A 13698-nucleotide genomic window follows, 5' to 3' on the forward strand; every position below is an offset into this window, starting at 1 on the left:
TGTGGGTTCCTCCCGGACCAGGGCTCGAACCCGTGTCCCCTGCATTGGCAGGCGGACTCCCAACCGCTGCGCCACCTGGGAAGTCCCTGAACATCTTTTCGTGTGCTTATTTGCCATTGTATATCTTCTTTGGTAAAGTATATCTTCTTTGGTAAAATCTTTTGCCCACTTAAAAAAATTGGGTTTTGTTCCTATTACTGTATATATACACTATTCTGGATATATATTCTGGATACAAGTTCTTGTATCACATACAAATCACATACAAATATGTGATTTGCAAATATTTTCTCCCCATCTGTGGCTTATCTTTTCATTTTCTTAACAGCCTTTCAGAGAGCAGAAATTCTTAATGTTTATGAAGGTCAGCTTGTCAGCTTTTTCTTTTACAGATCATGATTTCAGTATCATATCTAAGAAATCTTTGCCTAACCCAAGGTCGTAAAGCATTTTATCCTATATTTTCTTCTAGAAGTTTTATAGTTTTAGCCTTTACATTTAGGTCTGTGATGCATCTTGAGTTAATTTTTGTGTATGGTGTGGGAGGTATAGATTCAAGTTCACTTTTTTGCACGTGGGTATCCAGCTGTTCCAGCACCATTTGATGAAAGTTACGTATTGCCATGTAAGTAATTACACCAAAACTTAGTGGCTTTTTTTTTTTCTTTGCCATGCCGTGTGGCTTGCGGGATCTTAGTTCCCTGACCAGGGATTGAACCCGGGCCCTCGGCAGTGAAAGCACGGAGTCCTAACCACGGGACTGCCAGGGAGTTCCCAAAACTTAGTGGCTTAAAACATAAAACAATAGCATTTTTAATCTCATATCTTACTATGCTCTTTAAGTTATTTTTTCCTCTCTGTATTTCATTTTGGTTATTTTCTATTGTTTCACCTTTAATTTCACTAACCTACTGTTAATCCCATCCAGTGTAATTTCCGTCTCCTGAAGTTCAAGTCTTTTTAATAATATTCCATGTCTCTACTTACCTTTTGGAGCATATGGAACATAATTATAATAACTGTCTTAATGTCCCTCTCTGTTACTTCTAGCGTGTCAGTTCTGAATGGGTTTTGATTAATTATTCTCTTCATTATGGGTCATGTTTTTCTGTCTCTTTGCATGCCTAGTTTATGTATGTTTGCACACTAGACACTTTTGTGAGTTTTACCTTGTTGAGTGCTGGGTATTGTATTCCCACAAGTCTTCTTGAATTTTTTTCTGGGATGCAGTTAAATTCCTTGGAACCAGTTTGATCTTTTCGGTCTTGCTTTTGTGATTTGTTAGGCAGGGTCTGGAGCCGTGTTCAGTCTAGGGCTACTTATTCTCCACCACCTTTAGAGTACCCAGTGTCCCATGAAGTATAATGTGTTCCCATCTGTGTGGTGGGAACAGTCACTGTCCGCAGCCCTGTGTGAGCACCTGGCGCTGTTCCTCGCATCCTCGTGGATGGCTCTCCCCCAGCCTTCCGTAGTGTCCTCACACTCTTGCGCTGACGAGCATTTTGCTGAGCACTCAGGGGCCTTCTGCAGGTTTCTGGAGTTCTCTCTGTTCAGCTCTTTCCTTTCTGGTCTTCTGTCCTGCGAATTCTATCTGCCTTGGTGTTCCCTGACTCTCCACTCCATTTCCACACCTCATTTCCTCCTCCCTGTGCTGTGACCTGGAAGTGTTCTCAGGCAGTAAGCTGGGACAATTAATTGTTTATTTTGCTTTTCCAAGCGGGAGGGTAAACCCATTACTCTGTCTGTCCTTTATTATAGTTTTGAATAATTTGCAAAATTTTTCAAATTCCTTTTCATTTCTTTTATATCTTTTTATTTCTCCTTTTTCCCCCCCATTCTGATCTTTCATTTTAATAGGAACACTACTTGAATATAGACTGCCTGGATTACAGACCTGGTTTCATCTCCCGTTAGCTAGGAAAGCTTAGACAAGTCATTTACTGTCTTTGAAAACTGGAGATGACAGTAATATCCATTCATACAGTTGCTGTGAGAATGAAGTGAGATTGTGCCATGGCACATAACAGACTACAGGCACGTAGCCAGGAGGTACACACTGAGCACTGTAGAACTGAAAGTAAACCTTGATTAATTCATGTATCCTGTTGTTCAACCTTCACCTTGAGGGTTCGTGTCTCACTGGCTCACTGGGATGTTTTTGTCCATAGATCTGCTCTGGCTGCAGCCATTCTAGCAACAACATTGACTGGCCGGACTTTTGCCATTCCTCAGCCTCGCCGGAGATCCCACTCTGAGAGTGACACGACCTACCTTGAAAAGGACAGTTTCATCGAGCCCTATGCCACCACCTCGGAGCTGAGGCATCAGTAAGGACCATGTCACGGGTTCAGCTTCCTCTCGGGGCAGAGGCAGGGCAGTTCTGAGCATGTGTGTGTGCATGTGGGTGCATGTGGCTAGGACTAGAGCTTAGTACTCGGGTTTTCATCTCCAGTGTCAAAGGGATACTGTCTTGGGACATTAATCGGTCTTGAATTGTATCCGAATTTTCTCTAGAGTGGATCTTGTTAAATTATAGCTTGTGAAGCCACCGGTTGCTTTCATGGCAGCGCTGAGCTGGTGAATTCAGTGTTGCTTTTAGCCACAGCCTAGATGGAGAGAGTTGTCCGTCTCCAGTTCTCGTGTATCTCCTCTCTGAACGGTCACACTGAATTTTCCTTTGTTGACGCCTACTGTAACCTTTCTTCTTTAACATCACTTTCTCTACTGCTTGAGCTGGATTAGAGCTGACATAGGGCCAGGAGCCAGGAAGGTTTCCTCCTGAGGGAGAGGGCATTGGGGGAGAGCTGCGGGCCATACAGGAACCAACTGGGAATGGGTTGGGAGGTGGTCAGTGTGGGGCTGGGGTGAGAGAAGAGGGAGCATGACACATGTGAGCAACTGAAGGAAGACATTTGTGGCTGGGAGGAGTCAAGTGAGGTGGGGAGTCATCCGAGATGGTGCTGGAGGAGTGGGCAGGCTGGGGGTGCCTTTGGTATCCTGTTCTGAGCTTTGGTATCTCCCCCAGGAGCAGTGGGAAGACCCTGAGGACTTTAAGGGCTGTGGGGTGGAGGTGGGGGATGCATCACTAGTTTTGCCTTGTATCTGCCGTGTTTATTCAATTTTGGTTTTTGAGTTGTTTTTAACATACCAAAATGCTCTTTATTTTTATGTATTAAGAGCTAGCAGTCTTTGTAGTCTGTGACATTATTGTCAAATCTAGGAAGATCTTCCCTATTACAGCATTATACAAATGCTCAGATATTTCCTTCTAGGATGTGTTTATAGTTTTGGTTTTTGAATTTTAATCTTGACTCCATTTCTGAGATGTTTGAATATAGCCTGTTTTTCTCCTGGTAAGAATTTATACTTTGGCTGAATAAGAACTGAAGATGAGGAAGTGATTCTGAAATTCATTGGAAGGAATAAGCAGATGAGACCATAAGAGGAAATCTGGAAAGGAAGAATAGTGATTCAGGGGGAGGGCTGCATTAGCCCCATCATATATATATTTTTTTTTTAATAAATGTACTTATTTATCTTTGGCTGCGTTGGATCTTCGTTGCTGCACGTGGGCTTTCTCTAGTTGTGGCGAGCGGGGGCTACTCTTCGTCGCAGTGTGCGGGCTTCTCACTGCAGTGGCTTTTCTTGTTGTGGAGCATGGGCTCTAGGTGCACGGGCTTCAGTAGTTGTGGTGCACCGGCTCAGTAGTTGTGGTGCACGAGCTCAGTTGTTCTGCGGCATGTGGGATCTTCCTGGACCAGGGTTCAAACCCCTGTGCCCTGCATTGGCAGGCGGATTCTTAACCACTGCACCACCAGGGAAGCCCCAGCCCCATCATATTTTAAAACATTTAGTTGAAGTAGTCAAAGTAGAGGAGTGCTGGTTCAATGATAGAGAGGTGCACATGAACACCCTGAGGTGAGCCTCGTGTCTGCAGGCATATTGAATCTTTAATAAAGGCAGCCCCACAGATAAAGGGAAAGGAAAGGATTCAACAGTATATTCATTAGCAGTATTAGAAAGAAATCAGCTTTGAGCCTTTCCTAACTCATACACCAAAACAAATTCTTACTGAATGAAAGGATTAATTTTTATATACATAGAAATAAGACCATGAAATCCTATACCCAATCTCATCAAGCCTCTCAGAGAGAGATGCCTGCTGTGTACTTCCAAGCTAAGAATTTGGAAGGTTAAAAAAAATTTTTTTTTAATCATCTGTATGTTAAAAAAATTTATAGTCAAAATAAGATCAATAGAATAGGAAAAATATTTATAGTAAATACAAAGTCAGGGTTTTAATTTTAGTAGATGGAAAAGTTAATTTCATATTGGAATGGGCGTACTAGAGGCAGAGTAGATAAATGGACAAAGGCCACGAGCAGACAATTCACAGCAGAGGAACCAGGGCTCACATCCAAATACATGGAAAAATATCCAGTCTCAGGAAGAAATGCACATTTTTACAGTGAGATTTCAATGATTTTGGCAAGTTTTAGAAAATTATTACCAACGTAGTTGCAGGTTGGGGCAACGATTTTGCGCGGGCGCCTGTGGACCCACGAAGCGTTCCTGCTGGTGGTGGTGTACTTTCCGTGTGTGTGTGTGTTTATACTGTTGGACTCAGCAGTTCTCCATGTGGTTGTTCGTTTCATGGGACTAATCCGCAATACAGGAGAGATTCGCTACACATTGACATTCATTGCAGGGTTATTTATGATGGTGAAAATTGGGGGAAGAAACCTAAGTAAGGGGAACGGCTGATAAAACTGGTGTATGAGCCTAACCTTTTGACTTTAAAAACTTGTTAACGAGGAGGCAAATTGTATATGTATGCAGTGATAATAACTATAAAAACCTAGGTGAAAAGCTAGAAAGAAATGCTAACAGTGTACAAAGAGATGGAATTGTGGATGATATCACCCTTTAGCTTCCGTATATTTCGTAATGTGGTCGTAATACTTTACGGTGGAACTTGAGGCAGTGCATTTAATAGCCGTATATGAACCTATGTGAAGCATTAAGTGGCTTGTTTGTTTGCTTTGCTCTTGAATGTTCTAATACAGACCACATAGGCAGAATGAGACGGGAAGAAGATCCTCTTTGCCATCCTTTGAAATGCTGGGCTACGAGGAGGAAGAGGACTCTGACACGTACCTGTCAGGCAGCCACAGGGAGTCGGGGGACACAAGTGCTCGCAAAGAAGAGGGAAGCGTCAGCGACGCCGTGTATGCCGTGCCACACAGAAACCAGGTGCTTGCATCGTTCCAGCGTTTCTTCTGCACCTTGACGTTAACTCATAGTCAGTTGTGTCAAGTGCGTTAGTAATGATTTTCCTTTTCTCTCTTCGGCAGTTAATGGCTTTTGTTTTGGGGCTTATTTCTTTTTAACATGTCCAGTCTCATTTTCTGTCTTGTTAGGCTAAAATTCAAAACTCCTTCCTTTATCTTTCAAGACAAGTCCTTCAAAAACAGAGATAAACATCTTCACATTCTTTTTTTTTTTTTTTTTTTTTTTTTTGCCGTACGCGGGCCTCTCACTGCTGTGGCCTCTTCTGTTGTGGAGCACAGGCTCCGGACGTGCAGGCTCAGCGGCCATGGCTCACGGGCCCAGCCGCTCCGCGGCATGTGGGATCTTCCCGGACCGGGGCACGAGCCTGTGTCCCCTGCATCGGCAGGCGGACTCTCAACCACTGCACCACCAGGGAAGCCCCATCTTCACATCCTTAATGTAGGTTTCCATCCGGTGCTGGTCATCCTGCTCTTTCCTTTGACCCCCCAAAGCTAATTTTCCTGTCACTTTTCTGTATCGATGTGTACATTGCAATGTTTCTTCAAATTCATGCCTGACAAGAGGAGGTATGATCACTCGTCTCTCCTTAGCAGCAGACATTCTTTGAGTGCTTACCCTGTGTGAGTCTGTAAATCAAACTCTCACGTGCATTGATTTCCTGCTGTCTCGCTGACGTAGATTCCGTTTACGGCCCCATCACACATGGGGGAGCCGAGGTCCAGAGAAGTTGAAGGAGCCCATTTCTCCACCCTTGCCTGCGTGCCCTGGTTTAAACACTCTGCTCCCAGGGTTTTGGAAACTGGATAGCGCCATTTCTTTAATGGCAAAAGACAGCACCATAATTTCTTTTTCCTTTCTCGCTTTCTTCTTTTTCACCATCACTATAATGTGTTATTTGTAGTGAGTATACTTATAGACTTGTAACATCCAACTGTAATATATGCAGATTGAATATATTGACTATCCTCCACTATATTGAATCACATTTTAAGTGACGTCAGGGAACTAATTTTGAGGAATCCTTATGTGAGTATTTCAGAAACTAACCATCACTTTCTAGCATATACAGACTTTAACATGCAGAGTTAGGTTTCTCTACAGCAAGGAGCACTGGACAGGCAGGCAGCTGCCAAGAGCCCAGGGAGGTCAGCTGCGGGGCTCTGACAGCCTGTGTGAGCTCCCACTGCCCCTCTGTCTGCACGCTTCCTGGCTAGCATGTTGGACCCAGGTTACAGATAGAGCTGTATCACTCAACGATTTTGGAAGTAAAGCTCGCTACCACATTTCCCTCAGAGGAGAGAGATTATAGTGACCTGTACAACCTCCTTGGTCGTTAATAGAACAGATAGTTTATTTTTCAGGCAAGTGTGTCATGGTGGCTGTAGGACCCGTGTGCAGTATGGAATTTTTTTTTTTGGCCGCTCTGTGCGGCATGTGGGATCTTACTTCCCCGACCAGGGATCGAACCTGCGCACCCTGTGTTGGGAGTGCGGAGTGTTAACCACTGGACAGTCAGGGAAGTCTCGGAAATGTCTTTTATTTAAACACTTGAAAAGTAGAGTAAGGCAACAAACACTGGCGAGGCCTGGTGAGGGTGTGGAGGAGCTCTCTAACGCCGCCGGGGCGGAGTTGACGCCACTGCTGTGGGGAGCTGCTCGGCACTGTCCGTTAGAGATGAATACATACATTTTCTATAACCCAGCCCCAGAAGGAGAGAAGCAGAGAAGCAGAAAATAGCATAGCATGTTAGTGTTCTCATGCTCCAGAATGAACAAGTATTGACATCTTATCTTTTGTTTCTCGTTTTTTGTTTTTTGGGGTTTTTTGCTTCAGATTTTTTAATAAAAGAAAGAAAATTACACTTAGGGTTGAAATCTTTATCTCCCATCTGCTCCATCCCTGGATAGCCATCTTCTCCTGGATTTGGGATGTGTTCTAGAAGTCTGTTTTTTTTGTTTGTTTTTTTTTTTTGCGGTACGCGGGCCTCTCACTGCTGCGGCCTCTTCCTGTTGCGCAGCACAGGCTCCGGATGTGCCGGCTCAGCGGCCATGGCTCACGGGCCCAGCCGCTCCGCGGCATGTGGGATCCTCCCAGACCGGGGCATGAACCCATGTCCCCTGCATCAGCAGGCGGACTCTCAACCACTGTGCCACCAGGGAAGCCCTATATATGTTTTTAATTGTACAAAGGTCACCGTACTGAATCAATCTTTCCACGTCTTGGCTTTTTCACTCAGCATTGAAGTTTTGAGATGGATACATGTTAATTTATTTGTCTACTCACCTTCTGATGAACATTAAGGTTATTCCTTTGCACGTTTGGTACGTGTACCTATGTGTGCTTCTTCACACTAGATATTGCCGAATTGTTCTCCAAAGCAGTGGTTCCCAGCAGCAGTATGTGTGTGCCGGTCTCCACCTTTCTGTACATCCCAGCCAACAGGAAAGCCTTTCCCTATACAGCCCAGGAGCCGGAGGTGGAGTATTAGTAACTGATTGCAGTTGCAAGGTCTTATCATAACCTGAACATTGTCCTGGCCGGTTGCAGATGGCATGAATGAAGGGGCCCTTAAGCTGGAAGGGGATTTCAGTTTCCCACAGCCTTACAATACAATAGGGGGAGGAAGACACATTGACCTTTTCTGAGCATTTGATATTTGCTAGGCAGCTCACACATGCCGTTTCATTTACTTCACACCCCTGGCGGTAAGTGTGTGAAGAAACAGGATAAATAACTTGCCCAAGATCAGCCAACCAACCACCCAGTGGCAGAGGCTGGATTCAGATCAGGGCAACCCAGTTTTCCCTGTTTAGAATTAAAATTTGTGTTTACAATCCTTGTGCCTATCAAGAATATTTCTTAGACATAGAGCTTTTTTTGTTTTTTTCAAACTGACCAAGTAGTCTTAAATTTATCATATGATTAAAATACTTATCTTTGAAAAGAATCGATGTGTGCAGCATGTAAAACTGCTGTTTCATCACTAGATGGCGCTAGCTCTGAAGGAGATACTGCCAATGGGGGATGTTTTCATTTAAAAAAAAAAGTAAAATTGCCCTCCTTATTTTTACTATAGACATTCTATAATCTCAGGTAAATAATTTACAATTTTATTCTTTTTTATCGAAACTAGTAAGTTAAGGAAACAGACCAACCCACATCGGGCAATTTGGATATAAGTCTATACCTCATGCCTCTCTCTGTGTTTCAGGGTAGTTTGGGCAAACATCTTCATGTGAGGTGTGCACCCACTCAGAAATGGCCTAACAAATGGAAAGCAAGTCTTGTTTTCAGCAGTTGTCTTGTTGGTGCCACCCAAAAGTAAGGCTGCAGGGGAAGTGGGGTGTGTGAACGTGTGGTCAGTTCCCACAACACTAGGGCCCAGTGGAAAGAGCAACGCCACGGACAGAGACCTGAGTCCAAGTCCCAGATTCTCTAGTTCCCAGTTGTGTGACTTGGGAGGTCTGATAATGTCTCTGTGCCTCAGCTTCTTCATCTTATAAAGGACTGTGTTAGGGAGGAAACTGTCTTTGGGTAGGTAAATAATTCAACACTTACTTGTTGAGCATCTGATTGAGTACTAGGTATTGTGCTAGGTGCTGGAGAATCAGTATAAGACAGAGTCCATAGTCACACAATTAATAATTAATTAAAGGAAGGGTACACGGTGGCATGAGACCACATAACCTTTTCTGAGAGGACTGCTGAGAGTGACAGCAAAGAACGAGTTAAGGCCTTTCTTCTCCCCTTTGAGGTCACTTGATTTTTCTGCCTGATACCTTTGTAGGTTCATTCTTTTATCTTTTGAAGTTCAGTAATATCACCAGGATTAATCGTGGTGTTTATTATTTTCTGTCCTTTTTTCCTGAAATTTAGTGCATATAATTTAATTCTGCAGACATAGATTTTCATCTCCCTTTTTTATTTTCAGGGAATATTTCCTCCCCTCTTTTATTTTATCTTTGACTGGTTTCATCATCCGTTCATTGTTTCTCCGTTGGGAGCGCTAGTTATGCGTTTGCTGGATATCCTTTGTCTTCCATGTCTATTATGTTTTCTGTAATCCCTTGTCCCTCCATTTCCTTTTCAGCTTCCCTTTGCGTGATTTACTCTGTCTATCCTCATCTCTCTCAGCACTTGGTCACTATGTTTTATGGCTTCTCGTATAGCTTTTACCTCTGTAGTGGTTTTATTTTGCCTTTTGTTTTTTTGAGTTCTGCTGATTTACTTCACACATCTTTCTGTTGCCTTATCACTTCACCTGATCTCCTGGATCTCTTCTTTGGGTTTCTCATGTCAGACTGTGCTGTCTTTAACTTCTTTGAGAGTATAGAGCTGGATTCTGGATGGCAAAGGTAGGCTCTCCCAAGTGTCTCCCTTTAGCTTTGCCCGCCCTCCCTTCTGCCCTGTGGGAGTTACTGTACGTCTCCGGGGACCATCACATCCTTGCTCTCAGTGCACCCGTCAGAGGATCACTGTGGACCTTTGCAGCCGTGACAGTTTGTGACTGTCGGAGCATCTGCATACCTGACGTCTGAGAAAGTTTGGCGGCTTCTGGCGTTCTCCCTGTCTTCCACATTTCATAGTTTTGGTAGCTGTTTTCTGGCCATTGACAAGCTTGCTTGCATTTTTTCTTTTCATTCTTCCAATTGATTTCAACAGGTTTTAAGGGAGGAGAGTGTAGTCTAATTGCCTGCTACCATTTTCAAGAAGTCACCGATAGGATGTTACTGAAGCTCCTCTGTCACACATTCTTGCTCTTGTTGTGTTTGTGGATTTGCAGAGCATCTTGTCGTAAAATATCATATATTCATTCATGTTGTTCATTTATTCATCCAGCCAACTGCCAACCAACGAATATTTGAGTGTCCGCCATGTCCTTGGATCCAGAGAGGAATCATTCATGCAGGGGTAAACCAGTTATCTCTAGAAACTTCTGGAGGCCAAGGAGTAGTAGGGAGTCTTTTGCTGCTGTGGTTGAGGATTAGGAATGTCCCCCTTCTCTCTCCACAGTTTTTAATTTTTAATTTCTTTAAAATTTTCTTTCTGTTACACAAGTATACAAGAATCCCCATGTCTTATAAAAACGTTTGATACTGCATGTAAAGCAAACACTGCCCTGAAACCCTGCCGTTCCGTCCCTCCTCTTCTCTCCAGGACAAGCCTCTGCGGTCACTTTGATGTCTGTATCATTTTCTTGGCTACAAATAATCAAACAGGCAAACAAAAGGTTTAAATAATAGACCTTTAACTCTCTCCCATAACAAAATCAAAAGGTAGGAGATTCCACATTGTTTCAGCTGCCTGTCAAAGGCTGGCACCTGAGATTCTCCTGGCCTGCTCTTTGTGGTCATCAAATGCAGCGAGTTCTTCCTGCAGGCAGGAGGAAGCAGGGCAAGGTCCTTCAGGCTGCGCTGTGTTCATTACGGGGAACATTTTTTCCTGGGAGCCTCCCAGCAGGAGACTCATTGGTCACATGCCCATCCCTTGGCCAATTACTGGCTAAGGGGAAGAGGGTTACTATCACTATGGGCTGAGCCCACTTGCACCGAACAAAATCAGGGTTCTCTCAGCAAGGTAGAAGCGGGGCCCTGACTGCCAGGTGGGCTGCGGTGCCTGCAGTCTCCCTGTCCACATTTACACGTACACATCCCTGTGCGGATAGGAATGTCCACGGTTAGTGTGTGCACGTGTAGACCATTGACTCTGCTCTACCAATGCAAGCACCTCTGCATGAGCTGGACCCCCATTGGTGGAGGTAGAAGGCCAGGATCTCATGTCAGGCACCAAGCTGTCACTCCAGCCAATTTGCAGAAGCCACCAAGAGTGAGCCCTGCCATCTTCCAGTGGTGGGGTCTCCTCCATGCAGCAGTGAGGAGGCGTGGATTCACAAACGCTTATTTCCCTTACCATAGCGTACCAAACCAGGGGAGGTCCAGCACGCTGTCGCACTTACAAAGGTCCCAGTGCAGGCCCGCGCGGTCCCTCTACCCTACAGATCAAAACTACCCCTCCCAGAGTTAGTCCTTGGTCCACTGCACAATCTGACCACACTCTTGCCTGGACTTTACCCTGAGGTGGAGCTAACTGAACCCTCCTGTTGCTCCACCACTAGTGTCTGTCCCTTTGGGCTGGGGTTCTTAGGTTGGCATCATTGATCTGAGGTGGGGCATCTGGGAAGGTGCCAGTGCCGTTTGGGGCTGCACCCTATGCGTCCTCAGGGTTAATCACCACTGGCTCTTACAGTTGGCTCGCCCCACAGTCACAGGAACCTAGACGCTGCAGCTTCTTTGCCATGTTGCCAGGTTTTCCAATATCTTGCTTTCACCTCCAAGTAAGAGAAGATGTCACAGATCAGCTTTGCATATTTTTGAGCTTTATATTCATGGAATCATAGAACGTGTATTATTTTGCACCTGACTACATTTTTAGGTGTGTACAAATTGAAAATTATATCTTCTTGGTAAATTGAATAGTTTGTCACTATGAAGTGAACCTCTCTATCTCTAAAGAGGTTTTTTGCCTTAATGTCTATTTCATCTGACATTTTCCATCTTTCTTTTTTTTTCTAATTAATTTTTAAATTTATTTTTGGCTGCGTTGGGTCTTTGTTGCTGCGTGCGGGCTTTCTCTAGTTGCAGCGAGCAGGGGCTACTCTTCGTTGCGGTGCGCGGGCTTCTCGCTGCAGTGGCTTCTCTTGTTGCGGAGCACGGGCTCTAGGCGCACGGGCTTCAGTAGTTGTGTCTCACAGGCTCTAGAGCGCAGGTTCGGTAGTTGTGGCGCACGGGCTTAGTTGCTCCTTGGCATGTGGGATCTTCCCAGACCAGGGCTGGAACCCGTGTCCCCTGCATTGGCAGGCGGATTCTTAACCACTGTGCCACCAGGGAAGTCCCCTCCATCTTTCTTTTGTTTGATATTTGCGTGGTCTATTTTTTTCCAACCTTTAATTTTTTTGGCCATGCCACGCAGCCCCGGCAGTGAGAGCGCCAAGTCCTAACCACTGGATATCCGGGGAATTCCCAATCCACCCTTTAATTTTAACCTTTCTATATCCTTATGTTTAGCTCTGTCTTGTAAATAGCATCTAGTTTTTTTTTTTTTTAAGTTTACTGAGATATAATTCACATACATACTATTCATCCATTTAATGTTTACAATTCAATGCAGCATATGGTTTTTGTTAACCAAGTTTGACCAACTTTTCCTTTGTCTTTTTACTGGACCATTTGGTTCTTTTATGTTTAACATATTATATGGATATTTTTGAGTTTAAATCTGCTATCTTTATTTTTCCTACTTGTCCTATTACTCTGTATCTTTTTTCCTCTTCCATTCTTTTGGATTGGTGATTTTTTTAGTTCTATTTCTTTCCCTCTACTAGTTTGCACATTATACTGGCTTGTTTTCTGATAATTACCCTGTAAATTCCAGCATGTACATTTTACCCTTTAAAATCTGAGTTAGTGTCCTAACCAGGAGGAGGATGAAGGAGGTTAGGCCAGGGCTACAGACGGATGAGGGAAAGGCCACTCCTGGCATCCCTGATGGCAGCACTGTGGCTGAGTTGGCGGGCTTCTTCCTCCCTTCCTTCAGTACCCAAACAATTTTTGTTTTAGTAACCAGGTGATTTTCATACTCAGAAGTATATAATAGTTTTAAAAATGTTTTAAATTAAAACTTTTATATTAGAGTGTTTTTAGAATATTGTCACAAATTCTTTAGGCTTACTTATCAATGTATGAAATATACACAAAACGCATATAAGCCATAAGTGTACAGCTCAGTGAATTTTTACAAAGTAGCCCCCATCCAGATTAAAAGAAAAAGAACAACACTACTAGGACCCCAGAAGTCCTCCTCTGTGACCGAGAGGACTCACTGCTCCCCCAAGAGTTAACCACTGCCCTGACTCCGAGAGTAGACTGGATCTTAGAAAATCAGCGTAGCTTAGTTTTGCCTGTTCTGAGGATTCTATGACTTTAATCATACAGTACGTATTCTTTGGAGTTTTTGAGAGTCTTCTGTCATTGTGTGTAGCAGTTGTCGGTTCGTTCTTATTGCTGTATAATATCCAGTTGTACAATTATAACATCCAATTAGTTATTCATTTTACTGAAGATGAATATTTGGTTGTTTCCAGATTTGGGCTTTTAGGAATAGTGCTGCTATGAACATTTGTGTGTATATATGTATATTTCTGGTGGGTCTATACCGCTCATATATACTGATGAGTGATATATGTATGGTCATAGGGCATATGTACGATCAGTCTTAGTGCTAGTAGATGCTGCCAAACATTATTTTCCATAATAGGGTATCTTTAGCATTTTCTTTTTTTTTTTAGTTTATTTATTTACTTTTGGCTGCGTTGAGTCTTTGTTGCTGTGCGCGGGCTTTCTCTAGTTG

The 13698-nt window shown here is 43.7% G+C and overlaps 1 protein-coding gene across 1 annotated transcript in view; it reads left to right on the forward strand.

Moving 5' to 3' along the window:
- The window catches only part of CEP89 (centrosomal protein 89), a 79308-nt gene that overhangs the window by 6499 nt on the left and 59111 nt on the right, over positions 1–13698 (forward strand). Inside the window, exons 3-4 of the mRNA XM_082677011.1 lie at positions 2169–2327; positions 5067–5253. Of these exons, the coding sequence (XP_082533137.1) occupies positions 2169–2327; positions 5067–5253 (346 nt within the window). The remainder of the gene's footprint in view (positions 1–2168; positions 2328–5066; positions 5254–13698) is intronic.

This window comes from Grampus griseus (assembly GCF_964374135.1).
Source record: "Grampus griseus genome assembly, chromosome: 19".
Lineage (NCBI taxonomy): Eukaryota > Metazoa > Chordata > Mammalia > Artiodactyla > Delphinidae > Grampus > Grampus griseus.